The following is a 27,847-nucleotide window of genomic DNA, read 5'->3' as shown; positions in this document are numbered from 1 at the left end:
AGAGATAGAGGTGTGAAGTGGTAGACCCCACACACTCTCTCTCATTCGTTATAACAAAGTCGACAATAGTAGCATTGCTCAATATCTAAAGGGTCAATATTGTATACCTTATTCTCAAGAACATAGCCTATTCATAACTGTTGCAAAAGCAATTTGATTACAAATTACTGGGTTTTAGAAGCAAATGTGTGCACTAAACACGTCAATTTCCTCCGATTCCAAATTCAAGACACCAATTCAGCCCAAACGCAACAGTAGTGAATTCACCAAGGTTTCAAGCCAATCAGAACAGATCAGATAGAGATGCTGTTGGGAATACCACGACCGGTCACTCCCGGACCTGATGAGGGAAGAAGCAGTTCATATGGAGGAACTCCAGCACCATTTCGGTTCTTAAGACGGATATCCTTGTTCCTTTCATTAATTGTCTCTTCTATCTCCACCATTTTATCAGAGAATTTCTCTAGTAGTTTAAGAATTTCGGGGTCATGGATCCAGTGTCTATTAAGATGGTGAACCTGACCCAAGTACTCTTCATCTGCGGAGTGAGTTGACAAGGTATGTTGGACAGCCATGACTTTGGTTGCTTGAAGTTGAGTCGGCAAAGATGACAGAAAAGTATGCTGAGGGTTTAGAAGAAACTTCTCATACTCAGGATCGTCTTCCTGGGGAATAAGTTTTCTCATAAGGGTGGGACGGTTAGGCACATATCCACCAAACGGGTACTGCCCAAAGTTTATAGCAGCATGCTGACCTGAAGCAATCCAAATCATGATGGTGAGTATGCCGGACAAGTCCTCTTTCGTGTTCAGTTCAGGCCACCAGTCCTCGTTCCTCTTATCCAAGTGACCTTCGTTCTTGATCTCACTCCACCAGGCTTGAAGCTCGACATCAGATGTGATCGAGTTCGAATCATAAGCATAGAAGTGTTCTACATAGGATTCTACCCATTCTTTTATGGCAGACCATATGAGTAGTCCATCTGCCGCGTAAGGGTAGTCTTCAATCACAAGTTTAACACCACAGGGCATTGAAGGATCCTCGACAGCCATGCCCCTGAAAAATTTATCAAGATTGTAAATACTCAACGTTTTGCTAAGAGTGATCTTAAAGGCAGAGGATGTTAGTAAATGAGAAAAAAAAATCTGATTAGGTTCGAGAATTAGACTTTTTAGATTCAGTGACATGGTGTGATACCAAGGTATTGATTAGGCTATGTGCTTTCAAGGCTCAGTGATGCCAAAGTTTTGATATTAAGCCCAAGGGTTGTGTTTTCGAGGCTTGGTAACATGTTGCGAAGCTAGGGTTTTGACTAAGCTTGAGGGTTGCGCCTTCAAAGCTCGGTGACTGTTGTGATGCCAGGGTTTTGACTAAGCTCGAGGTCTGTGCCTTCGAGGCTTGGTGACCTGGTGTGATGTCAATGTTTTGATTAAGCTCGAGGTCTGTGCCTTCGAGGCTTGGTACAAACTCCACATTTTGCTAAAGAGAGAGATTTGTAAAGGCAGAGGATGTTAGAAACCCCTTACCTCCGAATTAAATCTGCTGGCAACGCCTCCATATCGAATCGCCACATGCTCTTGTAGGCTGCAGAGCTTATTTCCATTGCATACTTTCCTGGGCTAAAACAAGCCTCAATGATTCCCCCTCCATTTATTAAACTTTGCCTCGAAAGCGCGTTGAGTTCCATTGTGTAGCGCATATGAGGGCGGAGCAGCTTGTAAATGGGGTGCATTGAGCTAAGCTGCCTATGGGTGGCAATTATGTATGGCTCCATGCAAGCATGAGTCCTCAACCTGAAAATCTCAAATCACCATTTGATTTAGAAGAATTCACATTTTATTTAGAAAAGAAAAAGAAAAAGAAAATCATTATATTTAGTAACAGCTCATCAGTCTTACCAATGATTCACTAATTGATGGATGCCAGCATCATTAGAGCAAACATGAGCTTTAGCTTGCTTCCAAATCCAATGAGTTGTAGCATCATGTCCATAAGTGAAAACACGCTTGTTTCGCGGTGAAGAAAATGTCGGAGGAAGTGAGAGCTCAATAGCAATGGGCTTCAGAATACCGGCACTGCCGTAGAACAAGATTGTCCTAGAGGCATAAGCTTTTCTCCCTGGCAAGGAGTTCATCTTGTTGATAAATGGCAAAAGCATATCATGGTAATCAAGTATAAATAGTCTCTTGTTCTCAATTGCCTGTATCAACACTACAACGATGAAATCATTTGTCTGTGGAATTATAAAATGCATTCATCAACCCAGTGAATGTTCATATCATTACCTCTTCGACACTCATTCCATTCAGTTCCTCTTCTATCAACTCTTTTGTTATTGCTGACTCTGGTGGGCCATAGATTGTAGGATCTAATTTGCTCAGAATTGGGAATTCCTGTAAATTAAAAAGCCCCAACTTGATGACTCTCACTGGATATCAACAAAAAAAAATTGTGAACCAACAGATCGCAAACAAATCTAAAATGTTACCTTCAAAAGTTCAATATTGACTGGGTTGACACCAGCTAAAATCTGGCGTCCAAATTCGTTGTCCCGAAGCCATGCAAATTTATCCCCTGTAGGAGAAACAGAGAAGGTGCAGAAAAACCATGAGTTTCAGATATCAAATTTGAAACTCGACACGAAGGAGGAGAAAACAAGGGCACATACTTCTAATAATGGCTGGAACTTCGTACTTCAACAACAATTCACCAACAGTTAATATTCGTTTCACCAAATTGGGCAGAAGCTGATTCTCAACTACTTTTTTTGGCTCATCATTTTTCAAGAGAACACCATCATTGTACATCTTATCTATATCAGAAAAGCAAGTGAAGGAGATGTCCGAACTTGACAAAGTAGCAGCAATCGATGGAATAAGGTTGTGTAACAGAGCTTTCAGCTTTCCAGCAGAGAAAGTGTTTTGCTTAACCTCCTCAAAAGTTTCATCCCGAGGAACGTAAACCGGATGGGGTTTCTCTATTCTACTCTCAGAGAATGGATCTGTTTAAATTTAAGTCCATGCTACCATGATCAGGTGAATATACCGCGGAATTGAATACAAAAACAGAAGGAATGAAATTGCACCATAATATCGGAAATACCTGACTTAGTTGGAGGTCTACCAGTTCGACAACGCCTAGGATAAGGCCACTCCTCACCAGCCAGGACTGGTCTAACAAGATCCTCACTTTTATCAGGCTTACCTAAGTCATTATAAGGAGCATAATCGTAGATTCTATCATGTGCCTTCCTCTCGCCTTTACCATTACCACGAACACTCAGTAGGTCTTCACGTCGAAGATCTTCAAGGCCGGGTGGTGTTTGTGATGGTAAGTATGCCTGCTCACAACAATGATGTCATTCCTTTCGATCAACCACCTGAATTTGGCATATTTAGTATGAAAAGCACTTAACCATATATGGTTGTTTACCTGATTTTTGAAGATAATTCTGCTTTCAGGATTGTCATTCCGCGAATGAATCCATGTACTCGCAAAGAAAAATATGGGACCTTCATCAAAACCATGAATGACAATCTCCAGCAAGTAGAACTCCTTGGCGTTAAAATTGGTGATGAGAATAGCCCCAGGAGAACCAAAGTCGTGTGAAACCGTAAAATTAGCAGTATAATCAACAATGCATGGATTATTTGATGGCTTTGGCAACCATCCCCTCAGATTAGACTCCGCACTCTTTCCTGAGTTTGTCACTGCAAGAACAAAACAGTTTTACTCGACATGTTTGTGTATGCAAATGTTGAACCATTTTGATAAAAGTAAGGAACTCTCTTATTTATGTTGGAGACCTTTATTTAGATTCAAAGTTGTGACCTCTATTTAGATTCAAAGTTGTGCACTTGTAATTTAACAATCTGAAAACATAATGTTCAAAGAAATACAGCAATGGAAGGTTTTCCAGGCAGCAGAGAAGGACCAGTTTGGAGAACATGTGTGTGTAAAGGAACGCCTTAAATTTGGCTCTCCATAATATCTATGGATATAATAAAGGACTTTGATAAAACTAAGCAAAAATATTAGGAAAAATTATAAAAAAAATAAATTTTGACCAAAAATCTGATGTGAACATTAAAAAAAAATTATTTATTTGTCCAAATACCGTATTAAAAACAAAACAAAAACCCTTAACTTCACTTCATTAAGACATCCATTGTAAGCCACTTTGTAGTAATACAAGAGGGACACAACAATTAACCAAGTTGTGGAATTCTCATTCGATCTATTTATGGAAATACGTCGCCAATTCCTTTCAATTGGGAGGAGACAACGAAAACATGGAGTACGAGTCAAAGGAAAGTTAGAGAAATAATCAGAACCCAAAAATTGTTTTCAAAATAAAAAGCAAAATCTACCAATGACCTTAACATATATAACAACTACAATAAACAGATATATACATATACACAGTATATATATACATATATATATATATATATAGATTTTTAAAAAAAAAAAACAGAAAAGAAAAGAAGCTAACCGGGATCAATATCTTCACTGATGAGCTGGATCAAGATGCCCTGACCAATCCCATTGATGAAAGACTCCCACTGATCTTCAATTTTGTCTATGAGCTTCTCTCTCATCTTCTTCCTTATTGTGATCACAGCCCTCACATCTATCCCTCTTGTTGTTGATGAAGACACCAACGACCCCTTTGCAGACTCCACAGTCTTCTTGTCCCCACTACTAATCACAGCTTGCACTGACCCACGATCCCGGGTGACCCGTGACCAGAAACCGTGAACCTGACACCTCCTGTTGAATCTGCCATTGATTCCGGCACCGGAGAATGCAGCCAAACGCCGGACGTCGGTGGCAGAGATGTCTGACCTCAGACTGGTTCTTGGTTGACCTATAAGCATCTTTGGAACCTACTGTAGAAGATACTGGCGCAGAGTGAATCGTACTTACATATAATCTCTCTAACACACACACATGTATAAGTCAAGTTATTAGTCTTCCCATTAGTCATTGTTCATGTTAGTGTTTTACATGTGTAATGTCCAGGGCGGGACTGAAAAATATAAAAATAGCTTTTTTAATATGTAATATATTAATATTAAAATAAAAATTAATTACAAAATAAAATTTAATTATGTTTATTTAAGAACCATTCAATCTTATGTAAAGCTACTAATTAGATTGTTGGATTCAAAATTTGCTAATAAAGGAAATAAAATTTTATAAATGTAATAATATAAGAAAAATAAAATTTTGGGGCTTCTACTTTTGATTGGAGTCTAATGATATAAGCAAATAAATATTTTAGGGAAGTAAAAATATATAAAGAAATATTTGGGGTAATGTTAGTGTCTTCTAAGAAGATATTTGATAATAGTAATACTTTTTGGGTTAAGGGAGAAAATTTGTATTGGTTAAATAATATCACAAGTGGGATTTAAGGTGATATACTCTTCAAATATAATTATGATGATGTAATGTCTTAGATTTTTTTTGAATTTTTTAGTATTTTTATTTATTTTTGCATTATTATTTTTCGTACCTAGTTTTAGATGTCATGTGGGTACCGGAGATTATTTAGGGTATTTTTATGAGTTTAAAATTTTTAAAAATGCATTATAATCAATTTTGTCATTTTTTAATTTTTTGGTCCGAGAAGTCCCGTGTCGAACCAGGACTGCATTTTTGTGCTTGGGAGTTTTTCCCCATTTTCATTTTCTTTCATTAATTCTTAATGGCATGTTAATTATATATATATATATATATATATATATATATGTGTGTGTGTCGGATATTTTTGTGGCACATTAATAGTTGTGATTACATAGGAGGGGCATTTTGAAATTTTAGCTAAAGAGGTGGGGCCACTTTGACAAAAACATGAGTGGTGGGAACAAAAATCAGATTTTTTCATTTTTCAAACATCAATTTCCCGTGTGTTTCTCAGCCGGCCAAAAAGCGCTCTCTCTCTACTGTCACTCTCTTTCTCTCTCTCTCTCTCTCTCTCTATACATGCAACATTTCGATCTCAAATTTGTGGACTTTAGGGTATAATTTGGCATTACTCATTGTTCATGTTAGTGGTTTTACATGTGTAATATGGGGCGGGAGGTCTGAAAAAATAAAAATAGTCTTTTTAATTTGTAATATATTAATATTAAAATAAAAATTAATTATAAAATAAAAATTAATTATGCTTATTTAAGAACCATTGGATCTTCTTGCTTTTTGAGATGTGCTCCGTTTGCGTGGATGTAAAATATTTTTCAGAAAATATATATATATTTATTTTTTAGTGTTTGGTTGTCATAAAATATTTACGAAGGAAAAAATTTTAAAATTTTTCAAAAATAATTTATTCATCAATTTTTGTAAGTTATTTTTTACGTCTTGTCCAAAGGACTCGATTTTAATCTCGACTGGATCTTTACCAAATACTAAAAAGTACAAATAAAGTTGGTGCAAGAATAAAGGAGAAAAAAAAAAACAAAAAAACGTGGAATGGGACAACTAATTTGGCACAAGTGTCGTTAGCAGAATTGGCAAATAGCTACAGTTAATTCTCCCAATGAAAATAAAAAAATAATAATAATGAAATGTTTTGAAAAGATAACAATTATTTGCTTTTAATTTTTTTAAGGGGACCATTAATTTGGCGACATTCAAAAAGGGCAGAATAAGTTTTCAACAACTATAAAAGACACAGTTATTTGAAAATAGGCAATTCTGATAACTGAACCACAGTGTTTTTGCACACTTTTTAATTTGGGTTAATTACAACGATATTCCCTAAAGTTTGCCGTATTGACAAACATATATAAGTTGGCCATTTTTTGAACACTGTCAAAAATTTAAGCCAAACAAGCCCTTAAAATCTGTGAAAAGACAAAATTGCCCTTAATCAAATATCAATTGTTAATCTAAAATATTAAAAAATTATATAACATAATTACCCTTTTAAAATACGGAGTAATAGGTTTCTCTCTCTACCCTCTGCTCCCAAAAAAAATCCAAAATTTTTTGTTCTTCACCAATCCTCCTCTGCGTAGTCCAACCAATCTTGTCTATACACACACACCATTCCATCTTCATCAAGCTCTTCACCAATCCTCCCGAATTGGTACACAATTGAATCCCGACGAATTTATCAGACTCGTTGGTGTTGCATTTGGGGAACTAAAACCCTAATTCGGCTAGGGCTTCTGCAAATTCGTAATCGATGATGGTGGTGGGTGTGGTGGTACTGTGAAGGTCAAGTTTGAGTCTTCGAAGTGGTGGTGGGGTTAGGTGTGGTGGGGTTGTGGAGTGGGGATGGTGGTGGGTGCGGCAGGGCTGTGATGTGGTGGCGGTGAGGTTGTAAAGTGGTGGCGGCGGGGTTGTAAAGTGGTGGCGGGCCTGTGATTTGGTGGTGGCGGGGCTATGATGTGGTGGTGGCGGGATTGTAAAGTGGTGGTGGCGGGTGTGGCAAGGTTGTGGAGTGGTGGCGGGGCTGTGATGTGGTGGTGGCGGGTGTGGCGGGGCTGTGATGTGGTGGTGGCGACGGGTGTGGCAGGGCTGTGGAGTGGTGGCGGGGCTGTGAAATGGTGGTGGCGGGGCTGTCAGGTGGTGGTGGTGGGGTTGTGATGTGGTGGTGGTGGGTGTCGGTGTCGGTGTGGCGGTGCTGTGAAGATGAGAGGGTAAAGAGAGGAATTGGTTGAGGTGGTGGTATGGTGATGGTAGCTATGGTGGTGTGTGTGCCGCCAGTGGAGGGGCAACCAGCCAACTACCCGCTTCTTCTCTCACTCTCTATATATATAAGAGGAGATGATATATATACACATATATGTATTCGGTATATGTATACGGTTATAGTGATGTGGCAAGTTTGTTAATTAAAATTAGTTAGAAGGTTAACTTTGTAATTTCAAAATCTTAACAATTTAATTAACAAGTCAAAGGGTAAATTAGTCATTTTCTTATGTGTCAGGGTACAATCGGTGTTAGGGGGTGTTTTGATAATTTTATCAAATTTGAAGGGTTCTTTGTTCAAAAAAAGGTTAACTTATATATGCCTTACAATACGGCAAACCTTAGGAGATGTCGTTGTAATTAATCTTTTTAATTTTTAATTTTCAAATTTACAAATCAAATAGACCATAATGCTATATTTGGTAGGAAAGAAAAAAATTGAATGAAAGAAAGAGAAAAAGGGATGTATAAGACATTCTTAGGAGATTGTGTATTTCTCTTTTTTTTTTTTTTTGGGTTGGACAGAAGAGAAGTGAATAAGGCCTATAATTTATTATATTAGTTAAGAGAGAAGGAAAAATGAAGTTTTAATTATTTTTATTATTATATTCTATAATATATATAAGATTATAATTTATAGACAATAGTACTTTAATTTAAAATTAATATAATTTAAGATAGTATTTAATTTAAAAATTCAAATCACGTCCGTTGGATCCAAAATTGAAAGATCAAGCTTGGAAATGGACTAATTGTTTGCTTTTTGTCTTCGTGATTGAGGCTTTGCTAGAGAAGAGTGTAGCGAGAGAAAAAGATGTTAGTTCAGATGGGTTATAACCCGTTTAAAATGGGTTTTATTTATTTATTTATTTATGCACTAGTGCAACACAATTACATGTTAAAGAAAAAAAAAAAAGTTTAAAACAAAACGAACACAAAAGACACATTACAAAATACAACACTCCTGCAAAAATAATGTAATGTTACATATTTTTGTGGAACACAACACTCATGCAAAATATTGTATCATATTGTGAGGTTATATAATACTATTAAATTTTCAAAACATATGGTATCATATTGTAAAGTTATATAATACTATTAAATTGAGAATTTAACACAATTCTATTAAAAAAAAATCTATTTAAACACAATTATATAATTATCGTATTATCGATTTAAAATTGTTGCGTTTCCCATATAAAGTTGTTAGCCACCTAAACTTTGCATAAAATTCTCCAATAAAAAACGCTGAAATTTTTGGTTTCTTGAAATTTTTTTATAAACGTATAATAATGCACTTTTTTATGGTAAATTTAATTCTATTTAAACTATAAAATAATAATTTTTTATAAATTTTTTGAATTTTATTTTATATTAATCAAATACACTATTAGAAAATTATTTTAATTTTATTCACTCCACTGTATTTTAATTTCACTTTTTCTATTAATTTCTATCTAAAGGGAGCCGAAGCTAAGTATTAATGACTACTCTCCATCTGTATGTATCTAGGACAATGAATAAAATGCGCAATTTTTTTTATTATTATTTTTTTGTTCACACAAATGTTGATACAAAATTTTACTGGGTTGATACAAAAAAATAAAAAAATAAAATGCGCAATAATATCATTTCTTACAATAATTGTTGCTGCTTTTAATTTTACCTCAAACGTGGTTAACAATAACATCCATGTTCGCAAATAGACAAAGCCACGTTTGGTATTTTGTCTTAATTTTCAAACTTTTTTTAGGTGTCCCCCTTCCTACTTAACATCCATGTTAAAAGTCCTTCGTCAAAAGCATTTTTCTTTTCGAACAGGGCCTCTAGTCTAACCTACCTTTTTGTTCCTATATATCACTAGCAAATTGTTTAACAACGGCATCACCATTATAAGGGAAAATTACAGTGAATGAAGTTCAAGAAAAAGGTTTCTCAGTAACCAACCAAGTAAAAGAAAGTTGTTTTACAATTATCATTTTCTTCAATGCCAATTACCAATGTCATTGATCACCTACATATAACTAGAGAGGTTTAACAATATGACAATTCTTACCTTATAATCCATTTTTTTGAAACAAGGTAAACATGATCGAATCATAGTTATTCTTACATTTCTTAACTTGTCCTACATTCTTATTCACCATGACTACAGAACTTACAGAGGTCATTACAACATTCTCATGAACACCTATTGACAAATTTCGGGACTGTTACAAAAGAAATTTGATTACAAATTAGAGGTTTTGTTTGATGAAGCAAATGGTGTGCACTAAAACACCAGCTAAGTGAAATACATGTAGCAGAATTTACCGAGGCTTTGAGCCGATCAGAACACATCAGATAGAGATGCTGTTGGGAATACCGCGACCGGTTACTCCTGGACCTGATGAGCGAACCAGCAGTTCATATGGAGGAACTCCAGCACCACTTCGGTTTTTAAGACGGATATCCTTGTTCCTTCCGTTGATTGTCTCTTCTATCTCCTCCAATTTACTAGAGAATTTCTCAAACAATTTAAGTATTTCGTGGTCATGGATCCAGTGTCTATGAAGATGGTGAACCTGGCCCAAGTACTCTTCATCTGCGGAGTGAGTTGACAAGGTATCTTGGACAGCCATGACTTTGGTTGCTTGAAGTTGAGTCGGCAAAGATGACAGAAAAGTATGCTGAGGGTTTAGAAGAAATTTCTCGTACTCAGGACCGTCTTCACGAGGAATAAGTTTTCTCATAAGGGTGGGACGGTTAGGCACATATCCACCAAACGGGTACTGCCCAAAGTTTATAGCTGCATGTTGACCAGAAGCAATCCAAATCATTATGGTAAGTATGCCGGATAAGTCCTCTTTAGTGTTCAGTTCAGGCCACCAGTGCTCGTTCCTCTTATCGAAGTGACCTTTGTTCTTGATCTCACTCCACCAGGCTTGAAGCTCAACATCAGATCTGATAGAATTTGAATCGTAAGCATAGTAGTGTTCTACATAGGATTCAACCCATTCTTTTATGGCAGACCATATGAGGAGTCCATCTGCTGCATAAGGGTAGTCTTCAATCACAAGTTTAACACCACAGGGCATTGAAGGATCCTCGACAGCCATGCCCCTGAAAATGTTATCAAGATTGTACAAACTTCAACGTTTTGCTAAGAGCGATCTTAAAGGCAGAGGATGCTCGAAAATGGAAAAAATAGAATCAGGCTAAATATGCAAGGGGATGAAAAGGTCAACTGATTGAAGAATTGAGTTTTTAAGGGATTTGTATGCATGAGAAACCCCTTACCTCCGAATTAAATCTGCTGGCAATGCCTCCATATCAAATCGCCACATGCTCTTGTAGGCTGCAGAGCTTAATTCCATTGCATATTTTCCTGGGCTAAAACAAGCCTCGATAATTCCCCCTCCATTTATTAAACTTTGTCGTGCAAGTGCATTGATTTCCAGTGTGTAGCGCATATGAGGGTGGAGCAATTTGTAAATAGGGTGCATTGAGCTAAGCTGCCTATGGGTGGCAATAATATAAGGCTCCATACAAGCATGAGTCCTCAACCTGAAAAACTCAAATTACAATCACATTTGGAAGAATTCACATCTTAATACTTAAACAAGCATATGGTTAGTTTTTCAATGCACCATGTTCCTTAAGTCTCACCAATCTTTTAAATTTCTGTTTTAAGAACCAATTAGAGAAGGGGACAACATAAATCCAAAAATCACAATATACCAAAAGTTGTATGAATTAACATGCTTGTATGATAGTGACATGAAATGAAAAAAAAAAAAAGAAAGGGAATAAGAAAATCATAATATTTAGTAATAGATCTTCAGTCTTACCAATGATTCACTAATTGATGGATGCCAGCGTCATTAGAGCAAACATGAGCTTTAGCTTGCTTCCAAATCCAATGAGTTGTAGCATCATGTCCAAGAGTGAAAACACGTTTGTTTCGTGGTGAAGAAGATGTGGGAGGAAGGGAAAGCTCAATTGCAATGGGCCTCAGATTGCCGGCACGGCTGTAGAAGAAAATTGTCCTAGAGGCATAAGCTTTTCTCCCTGGCAAGGAGTTCATCTTCTTGATAAATGGCAAAAGCATGTCATGGTAGTCAAGTATAAATAGTCTCTTGTTCTTAATTGCCTGTATCATCAATACAAAGATGGCCGGGTCAGAAATATTGATCAATAAATTTTCTTTTTTTTTTCGGGAAATTTCAATAATAAATTCTTTCTTTTTCCTGAAGAAAGGAAAAAAAAGGAATACATGGTTATCTTCATTTTTTTTTTTTTTTAGCCAAATTTTAACTATATTGAATCTCTGCACCGTGATTCGTCCATTTTCATCAAGAAAAACTTGGAGACAAAACAACAAGAATCAAAGAAAGATGCTTGGCCCAAAGCTGTATAAAAAAAATCATTGGACTGCGTGTTGATGGCATATTCTTAATTTATGCGATAGTTGTCGTTATTTACATTTAATTATATGGAGGAAGAAAGAAGCTACATCAGGGGGATAAAACTTCAGAATAGAATATGTTTGTTGCAACACTGTTCACAAAATCTTGCCACAGCAACTTCCCAAGTAAAGTAGTAGGAATAGAGATGATATTTAGCTGCCCATATAAAAACTGGAACATTGTTTTAGGGAACATATTACCTCCGACAGTGAAGCAGGGTTATAAAATGAATTCATCAACATAATGCATGTAGATATCCTGTACCTCTTCGACACTCATTCCACTCAGTTCCTCCTCTATCATCTCTTTTGTTATTGCCGACTCTGGTGGGCCATAAATTGTAGGATCTAATTTGCTCCGAATTGGGAATTCCTGTAATTAAAGCCCAACTTGATGACTCTCATTGGACAATCAACAAAAAAAAATTGCGAAGTAACTGATTGAAAACTAATGTAAGATATTACCTTCAAAAGTTCGATATTTACTGGGTTGACACCAGCCAAAGTCTGGCGTCCAAATTCATTGTCCCGAATCCATGCAAATCTATCCTCTATAGGACAGTAGGAGAAATTCAGAACGTGCAAAAAAAATCAGTGTTTCAGAAGTCAAAACTCAGGGTTCTCAATATCTAGATGCCATTTGAAATTTGACAGTGAATTTGTATCACAACCAAGTGACAAAAGCCTCATTTCAAGCTTATTAACTGAAAGAAATGAAGAATGGGAAAAAAAGAGCACATACTTTTAATAATGGCTGGAACTTCATACTTCAACAACCTTTCACCAACAGTTAATATTTGTTTCACCATACTGGGCAGAAGCTGATTCTCAACTACTTCTTGCTCATCATTTTTCAAGACAACACCATCATTGTACATCTTATCTATATCAGAAAAGCAAGTGAAGGAGATGTCTGAACTTGACAAAGTAGCAGCAATAGATGGAATAAGGTTGTGTAACAGAGCTTTCAACCGTCCAGCAGAGAAAGTGTTTTGCTTAATCTCCTCAAAAGTTTCATCCCGAGGAACATAAACTGGATGGGGTTTCTCTATTCTACTCTCGGAGAACGGATCTGTTTAAATTTCAATCCATGCCATGATCAGGTAAATACACAGCAGAATTAAAGAGAAAAACAGAAGGAACAAAATGCATCGTAATATTGGAAATACCTGACTTTGTTGGAGGTCTACCAGTTCGACAGCGCCTAGGATAAGGCCACTCCTCACCAGCCAGGACTGGTCTAACAAGATCCTCACTTTTATCAGGCCTACCTAAGTCATTATAAGGAGCATAATCATAGATTCTATCATGTAGCTTCCTCTCGCCTTTACCATTACCACGAATACTCAGTAAATCTTCACGTCGAAGATCTTTAAGACCAGGTGGTGTTTGTGATGGTAAGTATGCCTGCCCACAACAATGATGTAATTCTGTTGGATCAACCACTCGTACTGAATTTGGCAAAACTAGTATGAAAAGCATTTACCATATATGGTTCTTTACCTGATTTTTGAAGATAATTCTGCTTTCAGGATTGTCATTCCGTGAATGAATCCATGTATTAGCAAGGAAAAAAAAGGGACTTTCATCAAAACCATGAATGACAATCTCCAGCAAGTAGAACTCCTTGCCATGAAAATTGGTAATGATAATAGCTCCAGGACAACCAAAGTCATATGGAACCGTGAAATTAGCAGAATATTCAACAATGTAAGAACTATTTGATGGCTTTGGCAACCAGCCCCTCACATAAGATTCCACACTCTTTCCCGACTTTGTCACTGCGAGAACAAAACAGTTCCACTCAACATTTCAAATTGCATAAAAGGAGAGGAAAAGGGGACTAGGTCGAGACCATGGGGTGTTACAGCATTGATGCAAGAATGTATTTCTTAAGCACTCCCTCCCCAACCCCACCCCCAAAACGCACAAAGAAACTCACACAAAAAAGACTAATTTGTAGAAGATATATAGAAGACAATCTTAAATTTGGCATGGACATGTTTGTGTAAGCATATGTTGAACAATTTTAATAAAAATAAGGAAAACTTATTTATGTTGGAACCCTTTATTTAGATGTAAAGTTGTGTACTTGTTGTAACTTGAAAATCTGAAAACACAATGTTCAAAGAAATACAGCAATGGAAGGCTTTCCAGGCAACAAAAAAATACCAGTTTAGAGAATATGTGTGTGCGCGTAAAGGAACACCAGACATGTTTGTCTATGGATATGTTAAAGTACTTTGATAAAATAATTAAAAAAATATTAATTATCAACTTTTCTAGACATAAACAACCTACTGCAATCACCTAAAGATCTGTGCGAGTTTTTTCAGTTGGTGCCTTGGTCAAATCTTTGGATCAACTAAAGATTATGAGTTATCAACTTTTCTAGACACAAAAAAATAAACAAATATTAATTCTTTTAATAAAAATCAAATCAACCCCTTTTACAGTATGTCATCCATTTTGAGCCACTTTGCAGTAATACAAGAGAGGGAACACAACGATTGACCAATTTGTGAAAGTTAAAAAAAACAATCAGAACCCAAATTTGTTTTCAAATGAAAAGGTAAATTCTATGAATACCCTTTAACATATATAACAAATACAACAAATAGAAATACACACACCCAAAATTTTTGTGTGTGTGTGTGTGTGTCAAAAGGAAGCTAACCAGGATCAATCTCTTCACTGATGAGCTGGAGCAAGATGCCCTGACCAATCCCATTGATGAAAGACTCCCACTGATCTTCAATTTTGTCTGTGAGTTTCTCTTTCATCTTCTTCCTGATTGTGATCACAGCCCTCACATCTATCCCTCTTGTTGTTGATGAAGACACCAACGACCCCTTATTGTCCTTTGAGGTCTCCACCACATTTGCAGACTCCACAGTCTTGTTGTCCCCACTACTGATCACAGCTCGAACCGACCCACGATTCCGGATGACCCGTGACCGGAATCCGGGAATCTGAGTACCCCTTCTGCTGAGTCTGCCATTATTTCCGGCGCCGGAGAAGTCAGTCAACTGCCGTACGGCGGTGGCGGAGATGTCTGCCCTCGGACTGGTTCTTGGTTGAGCTGTAAGCATCTTTGGAAACTAGACACTGGCTCAGAGTGCTGAACGGCTGTTGAAGTGTAATGTATAATCAATTCACATATGTCTATAAATCTCACATACATATATATGGACACACACACATATATATATAACTATATATGTACCAGTCAAGTAAGTCTACCCAACTCAATTATTTTAGTCATAATTTATGTGACTATGAAGTTAATGGTTTTAATTTTGATGTCAAAGTCATCTAAGAAGATATTAGATAATAGTAGTAAATAGTTTTTGGTTAAGAACTGAAAATTGTATAGGTTAAATAAGCGCGTAATTACGATAAATTACAATCGTTTAGTATTTATTATTTTTATATCTTTTCTAAATTTATCTGTAAATTAACAAAAAATAATTAAAAAAAATTTAAGTGTAAAAAATCAATAATATCAATATTGTAATAATATATTATATTGCAATATATAAGGCCGTTATTATTTTTTCATATATATGGGTAAGACAAAATTTCCATTTTATAATATTTCATCAACAGATTTGTCGAAAAGAAAATACAAAGGTTGAATTCGGTTGCATTAAATTGGAGCCTTGAAGTTAGAATTGGTGAAATTGGTATAAATTATTAAGAAAACTGAGCCAATTTTTTTTTTTTTTTTAAATTTCACAAATTTTAATTTTAGTATCCAATTTCATACGGCCGAACATGGCCTAAGGCTCCAAATTTAAGGGTATTTCAACCAAAACAAAAAATAATTGTCTGATTAATCTAGCTTTGGATGATGAACCTTTTTTGACAGATTTAGTAGCCCACTAGGATTTTAATTCGGGTAGTGTAAAAAAAAAAAACATCATAATTTAAATAAGAAAAACAAAAATACATCATTCTTAAGTGCAAAAACAAAAATCTTAAGAAGTAGGGAAAAAAAAAAAGGAAGAAGAATGAGAACTTTGAAAGGAAAAAAAAAAAGAAGTTATTTCATTAGTCTAAGGCCCCTTTGCTGTCATAATTCATTCTTCACTTCTCTCTTTCTTTTTTTTTTTCTTCTCTCTCTCTCTCTCTCTCTCTCTCTCTCTCTCTCTCTGTCTCAACTACCAATCAAGTAATAAATGTCCAAACTTAAAAAGAAGTTGATGTAACTTAATTTCATAACTTCAAAAATATAATTAGAGATTAATATGATAGGAAGGACAAGTCTAAAAAGGATCAACGTGGGACACAAAACTCATTGAACATCGAATTCTAAATCATTTTTCATATAATTATTAAAATTAAGTAAAAGTCAAGATAAATTAGTGAATTTTAAGGTGAAACCCTTCAAATATAAGTGGATAATTATGAAGATCAAGCTTAACCATATTCGTTTATGCAGAATAATGTTAAAAGGTTATATGCGAGGAAATTAATAATGAATTTTGGCCTAATGATCGAATAATATCACAAGTAAACCCAAATTATTTTTTAATGGACAAGAATTATTTTTATAACTAGAGCTTCTAAGTTGGAGGGAGCAACAATTTATGTTTAATAATTTTATAATTTGAGGTGCAATTGTGTTATAATTTATTGAGTAATGACATACAAATAAAAACAATATAAACAGAGATTAAATAAATCAGATGGGGTTTGGTTGTACGATGCATTCACACGCCAATCACACAATTAATTATATACATATAAATAATATATTACATTGATGCAGCAAATTTGAAACAGAATTACATGCGGGCATGGAGAACATAACTCACGATCAAAATAAGACCAAAGTTTCGAGAAGTTGACTGATAAATATACAAAATTTATTATTTTATGTACCAAAATAAGATTTTAATTAGATTTTTATATTATTTAAATATTTTTATATACTCATTTTGTGTTTTATAGGGGTTAATGTGTGAAAAAAAAAAAAAGAAAAGAAAGTAAAAATAAAAGTCAACATGCCACATCATCATTTGCAAAATATATATATATATATATTATATTTTGAAAAGAGAAAGAAGAAAAGAAGAAAAGAAAACAAAAGAAAACAAAATGAAAAAAGTGTGTGCACGTGAAGAAGAGAAAGGAGGAGAGAGAAAGAAGAAAAGAAGAAAAAAAAAGAAAAGAGAGAAGAAGGAAGAAGTCAGCAATGGTAAGTAAGAAGAAAATGAAATGGTCAGTTTAGAAAATAGTAGAAAGGTGGCGTGAAGAAATGAAGAAACAATTTGGGAAAAGCCATCATCACATCCTACAATAGGGTTGCTTCGTTTAGTTATAAATTACACACTTCGGAGGTGGAGTTAGAGGGAGAACTAGTTAGAGATAGAGATAGAGATAGATAGAATGATATAATAGATTGAGTTTTTCTTATTGTTTCTAGTTGTAATTTTCTTCTCAATACATTGTTATTTTATTACTTACCAGTTTCTTGCTCTCAATTTATATACTTGAAGTTTCTCATTCTAATATTGCTTTACATATTTGTTGTCTAATATTTATTTCTAGTTAGTGACAAACTCCAAAATCAATATTTTAAAAATCTATTGTCCGAAAATAAAAACTCACTTGAATGCATGGTTCGACCCTACTTACCATTAGACATTTTTAGTTAAATGGATGTAGGTATTTTTTTATGTTATATGGAGTGTATTTGATAACGACAAGTCCATAAATACACATTTATCATTGACAAATTATTACCAACCTAATGCTTAATACAAAATTTAAATATTTCTTCGGGTTACATATTTAATCTCTAGTGACAACGACTCACTTAATATGTAAGTGTTCGATTTGGACCCAGTCGGTTCAAATAAATTTATTCTTTTTTGTTCTTTTTTTTTTTCATAATAAATGTTAGGTTTAAAAAATGGCATCTAAAAAAGAGTATTAAACATCACCTTAATTGGCAAAGAGAGATGTAACACCAACAACCTAAGTTGCAATCACTACTCAATAAATGCACAACTGTAGCAAGTATAATTATGACTGCTCTTAGTTCTACACCAAACACTGTTAACAGCACGTGTGCAAATAAATAAAACCACGTTTGGTAATGTCCTAAATTTTAAATTTATTTGTTAAATGCAAATTTTTTTTTTTTTTTAGGTATCCTTTTTCTTTCCAAATTAAAATCATGAATACATTATGGTAGAACATATTATCTTTTATAAAATATCCATTTGAAAATAAGCTTGTTTGTCAAACACCTTTTTCTTTCCCTTTTTTATTTCGGCAATTTAATTTTGTTTTTAAAAATAATGTTATGTTTTGAAGTACTGAATTAAATTTTGAAAATAAAATTTGAATTATTAGTTTTTTCTTTTCTAATTTTAAGTTTAAAGCACCTATTCGATGAACTTACAAATGCAACATAAAAAATAAACTCTTATATTATGACAGTTTACATATTCCCTTAAAATTACTTCATTTGTTACATTTTATTTCCAATTCCCAAATGTAACTGTAAAATTACTTCATTTGTCAATACATTTTATTTCCGATTCCCAAATCTAACTGTAAACTTATTCATAGATCCTAAAAATTGTGCCTGAACAAAGTAACTTCAACTACAATATACAATTAAAAGAAAAAAGAAAGTGCAGTTGATGCTGCAAATATTATAATGGGATACGAATTCATATATATACACACACACACACACATATATATATATAATACTATTTTCTGGGCTTGATTTGCTTTTAACAAATATTACGGCAAAATTACTTCCCAAATGTGACTTGTAAGAATACTTTTGAAATTTGAGATCACTATATTTGTGTTATTTTTAAAATGGACATGGACGGAGGAAACATTAATCTTGTTTTTCTCTCTCACACACATACACAAAAACAACTTTGTTGTGTATAGCTATCACTACAATCTTCCATTACATGCACTGGTGTTCTCTACATAAATATTGTAAGGTGTCAATTGGTGCTGTCACTGTGCCACTTTGAAAAGTCAGAATTGTCTGACATGTCAAGACATGGTTCATTGAAAAATCATAAAATGAAACTCTAAAGAGTATCATATTAGGTCATTAAATCTAGAAAAGATATGACGGTGCTAAAAAAAAGTAACATGGCATCGCGCCGAGTCACCAAATTTCAAAGGTACAAATCTCAAGCTTAATCAAAATATTGGCATCGCGTCAGGCGACCAAGTCTCGAAAATACAATTCTCAAGCTTAGTGAAAATCCTGGCATCGCATCATGAAAACAAGCCTCGTAAGCACGGATCTCGAGCTTAATCAAAACACTGGCATCACACCAGCTCATTAAGTCTCGAAGGCATAGTCCTCAAGCTTCGTCAAAATCTGACATCACAACAGTCACCAAGTTTTGAAGACATAATTCTCGAGTTTAGTCAAAATCCAAGCTTCGCACCATGTCACGGAGTCTCGAAGCCACAACCCTTGAGCTTAATTAAAACTTTGGCATCACCCTAGATCATTTAACCTTGAAGGTATATAGTCTCAACAATACCCTGATATCATACCATGTCACTAAATTTTAAAAGTCTAATTCTCAAACTTAATCAAAATTCTGACAAAGCACCGTCTCATTAAACCTCAAGCATAAAATCTTAGTAGAATATTAGACCTTTGAAGAAGTGGATTGTAAAACTCAATATTGCTGAGTCCGATCATCTCACGATATAGCAGACACTAAAATCCTTTTGGTTAGCTATTCTATTATTTTTTCCCCAGAATCTTCTCTCTGAGTCCATCACATATGTGTTTGGTATCTTCATTTAATATCCTAACAATCTTTATAATAATAAAGAATCCTTACAAATCTCCATCTCATCACAGAGGAGAAACAGATAAAAATAAAATGGAGGAAGATTCGTTCATTTAGACAATTATCCAAAAAAAAAAAAAAAAATCTCCACATGATCTTACAAAAATAAAATAAATAAAATCCTATCAATTTATTGGAATATACAGTTCAACAAAAAGATGGTCAATCTAATATAGAATTGAAAAAACCCTAGTGGACCAGTTTTCAACCTAAGTGCCGTGCACCATGTGGTCCATGTGGAGTCACTAATGATAATGACATGTACCAAAGGCTAAGGTCCACCACTTCGTACCCCACACATCATTAGCATCATGTCTCCGACCCACCAGGATCACTATGTCCTAATATAGTATTCATTTTTTGTGAATTATTTTGCAATGATAAGAGTAAAGTTAATACAAATATCTACGGCTCAAATCCTCTGCTGTGAGTTACCATACAGTCCCCTGCTGTGAGTTGCTTAATGCCGTATTTGACTTGGCACAAGAAAAAGAAGTACACAAACGGCACAGTAACTTAACGTGCCAACTGTAAAGTCAAAAAAAAAAAAAAAAAAAAAAATAAATAAATAAATAAGAGGGAAAGTTGAAATAAGCTGCCGCCCCCGCCCTTCTGCAGTTTCACTTTCCCTTTCTTCCCTTTTGCTTTTGTTATTTCCCTCCTTCCTTTTTCATTTTAATCCAAACTCTTATTCCTCTCTCTTTGTTCCATGAAAAAAACATATTACTTTTGAATTTCTTTTTTATTGGAAACCCTAATTCCTCTTTCCTCTATTCTTACTTTTTTATAATCTTTTTTGAATCAAAACCCAGATTGCAGTGTGCTGATTTCTCAATGCAATGTCAACTATTCATCTACAGGAAAGAAATCTACAATGGAGCTGATGTGGTATTTACAATTGACCTAATTAATGCTTGATTGTTGGTAAGTGTTATTAATATTGTGCATTTAATATATTGTTCATTTACAGTCGATTTAGAAAATTTATGATTCTTTCATTTGTCATCGATCTATCATTGTAATGAATGTAAAATCTTCCATAATTGATTTTTAGAACTGAATTGGCTTCAGTAGGTATGAATGTGTTATCAAAAAAATTGGTATTAAATGCATGCGGCAGCCAAATCGGGCTGGAAACGAAAAAATGAAAAAATGCATAAAGGAGCCGGCTCCACCCAAAGTGGAGCCGCCTCCACTACCAAGTAGAGCCGGCTCTACTACAAAGTAGAGCCTGCTCCACTTTGTAATTGAGCCTGCTCTATTTAGAGAAGGCTCTAAATCACCTAAAGCAGGCTCCAATAAATATTGGAGCCTGCTCTAGGTGATTTATTAGACATTTTAGAGGTTAATATTTGATATTTATGAGAAAAAAAAAATTGTGAAGTTTAACAAATAGGAACTCTGATCACCTTCACCATCAAAATAAGCTATTGACACAGTTCTGTAAAACTAATTTCATACTTCTGTAAAACTAATTTGACACCTAAATTTAACATTTTTTAATTCTTTCATTTGTCATCTGTTAGTGTAAATTATGATATTTTTCTACTTGAAATTGACATTGGTTAAGCATTCTAGCATATTTGAAATGTTGGATAATTGTAGGATTTTTTTCTATAATATTCTCTAGTGAATGTAAAATCTTACATAATTGTTTTTTTTAACTGAGTTGGCTTCATTAGGTACCAATTTGTTATCCAAATATTTTTTCTTCTCATGTATGCGGCAATTACACATAGGTTATTATGTGACATTTATGAGAAAAAATACATTGTGAAATTTAATAAGTAGGGACATTGATTACCTTCACCATCAAAATAAGCTATTTACACAGTTCTACTAAACTAATTTCACACCTCTGCAAAACTAATATCACACCTAAATTTAACATTTTTTAATTCTTTCATTTGTCATCCGTTAGTGTAAATTATGATTTTTTTTTTTTTTTACTTGAAATTGACATTGGTTAAGCATTATAGCGTATTTGAAATCTTGGATAATTGTAAGATTTTCTTCACTAACCATTCTAGTGAATGTAAAATCTTCCGTAATTGTTTTTTTTTTTTTAACTGAGTTGGCTTCATTACGTACCAATATGTTATCCAAATATTTTGTCTTCTCATGTATGCGGCAATTACACATTTCACAGGTTATTATGTCACATTTCTGAGAAAAAATACATTGTGAAGTTTAATAAGTAGGGACACTGATCATCTTCACCATCAAAATAAGCTATTCACACAGTTCTACAAAACTAATTTCACACCTCTGCAAAACTAATTTTACATATAAATTTAACATTTTTTAATTCTTTCATTTGTCATCCGTTAGTGTAAATTATGATTCTTTTTACTTGAAATTGGCATTGGTTAAGCATTCTAGCGTATTTGAAATCTTGGATAATTCTAGGATTTTCTTCTATAATCTTCAATAACCATTCTAGTGAATGTAAAATCTTCCATAATTGTTTTTTTTTTTTAACTGAGTTGGCTTCATTAGATACCAATGCGTTATCCAAATATTTTGTCTTCTCATGTATGCGGCAATTACACATTTCACAGGTTATTATGTCACATTTATGAGAAAAAATACATTGTGAAGTTTAATAAGTAGGGACACTGATCACCTTCACCATCAAAATAAGCTATTCACACAGTTCTGTAAAACTAATTTCACACCTCTGTAAAACTAATTTCACACCTAAATTTAACATTTTTTAATTCTTTCATTTGTCATCCGTTAGTGTAAATTATGATTCTTTTTACTTGAAATTGGCATTGGTTAAACATTCTAGCGTATTTGAAATCTTGGATAATTCTAGGATTTTCTTCTATAATCTTCAATAACCATTCTAGTGAATGTAAAATTTTCCATAATTGTTTTTTTTTTTTAACTGAGTTGGTTTCATTAGATACCAATGCGTTATCCAAATATTTTGTCTTCTCATGTATGCGGCAATTACACATTTCACAGGTTATTATGTCACATTTATGAGAAAAAATGAATTGTGAAGTTTAATAAGTAGGGACTCTGATCACCTTCACCATCAAAATAAGCTATTCACACAGTTCTGCAAAACTAATTTCACACCTTTGCCAAACTAATTTCACGCCTAATTTAACATTTTTTAATTCTTTCATTTGTCATCCGTTAGTGTAAATTATGATTTTTTTTTACTTCAAATTGACATCAGTTAAGCATTCTAGAGTATTTGAAATCTTGGTTAATTGTAGGATTTTCTTCTATAATCTTCAATAACCATTCTAGTGAATGTAAAATCTTCCCTAATTGTTTTTTTTTTAACTGAGTTGGCTTCATTAGATACCAATGTGTTATCCAAATATTTTGTCTTCTCATGTATGCGGCAATTACACATTTCACAGGTTATTATATCACATTTATGAGAAAAAATACATTGTGAAGTTTAATAAATAGGGACACTGATCACCTTCACCATCAAAATAAGCAATTAACACAGTTCTGCAAATTAATTTCACACCTCTGCAAAACTAATTTCACACCTAAAGTTAAATTTTTTTAATTCTTTCATTTGTCATCAGTTCGTTTAAATTATGGTATTTTTTTTTACTTGAAATTGACTTTGGTTAAGCATTCTAGTGTATCTGAAATCTTGGATAATTGTACGATTTTTTAGCCATTTTCATTAGTTCGGTAAATATTTAATATATATATATATATTTTGTCACAAGTTATAGAAACTGACTTTAACGTTTTGATGGACCTTTTGCTTGTTGTAGCATTCATACTGAAGTTATCCCAATGGATAATGACTTAAGTATTAATAATGTGAGAACAAGCGTGCCAATCGTTGCCGAAATCAATATTTCTGAAAACTTAGTAGCAGAAGTTGTCAATCCCATTGACATAGAATTCACACCAAAATTGAACATGCAGTTTGACACTGAGGATGAAGCATACGACTTTTATAATGCTTATGGGGGTAAAGTTGGATTCAGTATTCGTAAGGATTATGCAAATAAAAGCCGTAAGACAGGAAATATTACAACAAGCAAGTTTGTGTGTTCCAAACAAGGTTTTAGGGTGAAGGAGAAGAGGGATATCCATACAAGAAAGCCCAGGGCGGAAACTCGAACCGGTTGTGGTGCACTGATGCAAATTAGATATGACCGCAAGAAGGGAAAGTATGTTGTATATAATTTTGTCGAATCTCACAATCATCCTATGATAATTGAAGAATGCACACATATGATGCCATCACAACGAAGAATAAGTGTTGCCCAAGCAATTGATGTGGAATTGGCCTGCCAATCTGGAGTTCCACTCGGTAATGCATTTGAGTTAATGAGCAGGCAGGCTGGTGGGAGGCAATCAATTGGCTACACCAAAGTTGATCAACAAAATTTTCTAAGGACAAGAAGACAGAGTGAGTTAGAATACGGAGAGAAGACATGGCTGATGAATTATTTCAAAATTCAATCTTGTGAGAATCCTTCATTTTTTCACACCGTGCAGTTGGATAGCGATGAAATGATAACTAATATCTTCTGGGCAGATTCGAGAATGATAATTGACTATGGGCATTTTGGAGACGTCGTCACATTCGACACGACATACAAGCTCGTCCAAAGCAATCGTCCTTTTGCGGCTTTTCTTGGTTTGAATCATCATCGGGAGACTGCTGTCTTTGGACTAGCATTGATGTATGACGAGACTGCCAATTCCTTTGCGTGCCTGTTTGATTCATTCTTGAATGTAATGTCAGGTAAGTAGTCTAAATGTAAATTTTTTTTTTTTTTTTTTTTTGCAATTATTAAAGGCTGAAGTTGATCATGCCCTTTTAATAAAAATCAGAATCATACTGAAAAAGTATATATATATATATAAAAGAAAAAAAGAAAAAAAAAGGAAGGGTTAAAAAAGGGCATGATCAACTTCAGCCTTTAATAATTGAACATGACCATTCTTTTTTACCTTTTTTATGTGACTTACTTTTTCAAATGAAGATATTTTATTGGGCCATAATGTTCTTGCCTTCAAATTTTCAATCCGGTTAAAAATTTTAGTGATGATGTATGATAAGATTGCCTATTCATTTACATGCCTTTTTTTTTTTTTTTTTTTTTTTTTTATATTCTTGAATGTGATGTTAGGTAAAGCACCACAAACGATTCTTACTGACCAAGATGGTGCAATGGCAAAGGCGTTGGCACAAGTTATGCCGAGGACAAGACATTTACTTTGCACGTGGCACATCATGGCAAATGCACAGAAGCATGTAGGCACCATTTTTAGGAATGATGAAGGGATTAAAAGTGTGCTGAGTCAATTCATGTACTGTTATGATGATGAGGATGATTTTTGTATACAATGGGATGTAATGTTAAGGGACTACAATGTTGTTGGTAACACATGGTTGAACAATTTATTTGGTTTAAGAGAAAAATGGGGTTATCCATTTGTTAAACATTGGTTTACCGCTGGAATGCGGACAACGCAGCTGAGTGAAAGTTTAAATAGCTGCTTGAAAGAGTACTTAACCAGGAAAATGAGTATTCCAGATTTCTTCATGCACCTTGACAGGCTATTGTCAGACAAACGGTACAAGGAATATCAAGCTGAGTATGGTTTACTCAGTAAACTACTTAGACTTAAACAAAATTGTCCCATTCTAAAACAAGTGGGCAATATGTACACATTGAAGATTTTTGAACTTTTCGAGGACCAATTCATAGAAGCTTGTGTGGTTGGTACCGTGGAAGGAACAAGTTTTGATGAAAATGGATTACGTGTTTCTAGAGTATCTGTTCATGATGGCAGTATGGATCGGACTGTGACAAGGTGGGATGATGGCTTTCTAACTTGTTCGTGCGGGAAATATGCAATGGAAGGTATTTTGTGCAGCCATGTACTTAAAGTACTGAAAGACGACGCTCAGTATTTCAAAGAATTACCTTCTATGTATATACTAAAAAGGTGGACGAGAAAAGCTAGGGATAACAGCGTACAAGACATCCGTGGATGTGAAGTTATTGCTGATCCTAAACTTGAAGTACGCAGAAGGTATAGGATGTTATGTCGTTTTTTTACAGAAATCAGCTCATTTGCATCCGAGAAAGAAGATGTATTCAATAATTTGATGCTAAAGGGGATGAAATGGAAAAGGAAACACATTAATGTTGAAAGGCAATGTTTCGATGTTGGACAAGAGGCAACCAATTCAGCTTTTTCAACTGAAAGAAGTAATAATCATGAACATAATGAAACTATCATTGGGGAAGCCGTGACCGGAAGTAATGCCAAGGGTATAAAGAATAAAGAAACAGGTGGTAAGGGACCAAGGCGCAGGAAGAAGAATAAGTTTGAACAATACATGCAGAGAAAAAAAAACTATGCGAAACGAAAGGTTAATTTAATTTATTTTTCTATTATTTGATAATTTAATTTTTCAGTATATGTCATTAACATTTTGATATTAGCAATGTCATAATTTTGTTTTTACAATGAATAAATCTATTATTTTGTAGAAATCAAATGGCAACAACAGTGTTAGTGCAGGTGTAGGTGGCAGTAGTACCGTGCCACCTATTACATATGTACGTCTGAATGTGAGTTTTCTCCTTTTCTTAAATGAAAACATTGATTTTTTATTTTTTATATATTATTATAATTTTCAGTATGATAATCTCTTAATTAAGAATGTTTATATTGAAATAAGGGTTGTGACATTCCTAGCGACGCCACTTGGATTTATGAAGATCATCACCCATGTGCACGTTTACATTCGGAAACAAATATCGACTAAATGACATATTGCCCTACCACTAACTTCAGTCATCCCAGGACTCCACCAACTGAACAAGTTTAAACAAACTTTTTTCCTGAACTAGGTATATAAAAATTAATGAACATTATTTCATACTTTTGAAATCCATTAGTTAATGAACATTGAGAATATATTAGCAGGGGACTCCATTTGTTTCGTATCATGAATGCCGATTCTCAGATTATCTTGTAAGTTTATTTCTTATAAAATTTATGCTTCTGCAATATATTCTAAACATGTATGTTTTAACTTTGCATTAATTAACGTATGTACAAACATTATTTTTGTATGATCCATTTTAAGGATGTTGATCACACCAGTGGTGACCGTAATTTGATGCCAATGTCGGAGGAGACAACATCCGAGATCAATCCTCCAGCTCGGCAAAATTTGTTTTGAGTTAAGAAATTCATGACAAATTGATGGTGTATAGGTATACTATGGTTGATGGATGATAACAGAATATGGTGGCATAAAAAATATATCCATTTTTGAGTAAAGATTTGTAAATGTATGGATAACTTGTTCACTTTTGTTTTTTGGGTTTTGTATATATGGAAAATGAAATGGATTTTTATTCAGGCCTATTTATGTTAATTGAAATATGTATGTGTACATATATTGTTTAGTCCATTTTGTTTGTGATTTGGGACAGGTTGAAACCATTAATTTCAAGGTGACATGGTTTCGTGAATGGCATTTGGCTATTTTCTCCAATGATGGCGATACTTAATTGCCTCTTGCATATGGCGATTTTATATTAGACAGTGTTAATTAGATTATCCATCCCAAAAGTTCCATTTTGTTACTTCAAAAGTTAAATACAACATCACACTACATACATCACATTACATACATACACATTTATCACATTACATACAGAAAACAACATCAACGGTTATCATCAGTTGACTATGACTTTTTCTCCAATGATGTCAGACACCATCAATATGTGGAGATTGCAATGGCAAAGATTACATTTTATTTTCTCCTCATTTATTTGCTCGACCATCCACCATTTGACGT

General features: G+C 34.2%; 3 protein-coding genes across 3 annotated transcripts; 1 reads left to right on the top strand and 2 right to left on the bottom strand.

The window, feature by feature from the left end:
* Window positions 1-48: 48 nt before the first annotated feature.
* Window positions 49-4,979, bottom strand: LOC132304184 (lipoxygenase 6, chloroplastic-like). Its single transcript, XM_059801747.1, has 9 exons — window positions 4,496-4,979; window positions 3,433-3,710; window positions 3,103-3,340; window positions 2,669-3,001; window positions 2,489-2,574; window positions 2,286-2,393; window positions 1,899-2,200; window positions 1,527-1,793; window positions 49-1,056 (listed from the first exon to the last, which is right to left on the bottom strand). Exons 1-9 carry the CDS (start codon window positions 4,878-4,880, stop codon window positions 294-296), a joined length of 2,760 nt encoding a protein of 919 aa, XP_059657730.1. The 5' UTR covers window positions 4,881-4,979; the 3' UTR covers window positions 49-293.
* Window positions 4,980-9,799: 4,820 nt separating this feature from the next.
* LOC132304183 (lipoxygenase 6, chloroplastic-like) lies at window positions 9,800-15,344 on the bottom strand. Its single transcript, XM_059801746.1, has 9 exons — window positions 14,835-15,344; window positions 13,661-13,938; window positions 13,327-13,564; window positions 12,900-13,229; window positions 12,623-12,708; window positions 12,423-12,530; window positions 11,541-11,842; window positions 10,990-11,256; window positions 9,800-10,812 (listed from the first exon to the last, which is right to left on the bottom strand). Exons 1-9 carry the CDS (start codon window positions 15,247-15,249, stop codon window positions 10,050-10,052), a joined length of 2,787 nt encoding a protein of 928 aa, XP_059657729.1. The 5' UTR covers window positions 15,250-15,344; the 3' UTR covers window positions 9,800-10,049.
* An 8,452-nt stretch (window positions 15,345-23,796) lies between these two features.
* On the top strand, window positions 23,797-27,554 carry LOC132305468 (protein FAR1-RELATED SEQUENCE 5-like). Its single transcript, XM_059803107.1, has 4 exons — window positions 23,797-24,760; window positions 25,149-26,401; window positions 26,523-26,603; window positions 27,477-27,554. The coding sequence occupies exons 1-4, from the start codon at window positions 23,797-23,799 to the stop codon at window positions 27,552-27,554; spliced, it is 2,376 nt and encodes a 791-aa protein (XP_059659090.1).
* The last annotated feature ends 293 nt before the right edge of the window (window positions 27,555-27,847 follow it).

Source organism: Cornus florida, unplaced genomic scaffold (genome assembly GCF_030987335.1).
Source record: "Cornus florida cultivar Cherokee Brave unplaced genomic scaffold, ASM3098733v1 CherokeeBrave_3.0.0_Hap2_Chr04, whole genome shotgun sequence".
Classification (NCBI taxonomy): domain Eukaryota; kingdom Viridiplantae; phylum Streptophyta; class Magnoliopsida; order Cornales; family Cornaceae; genus Cornus; species Cornus florida.
Note: the sequence above shows the minus strand (reverse complement) of the source record. Positions and strands in the feature narration are given on the sequence as shown.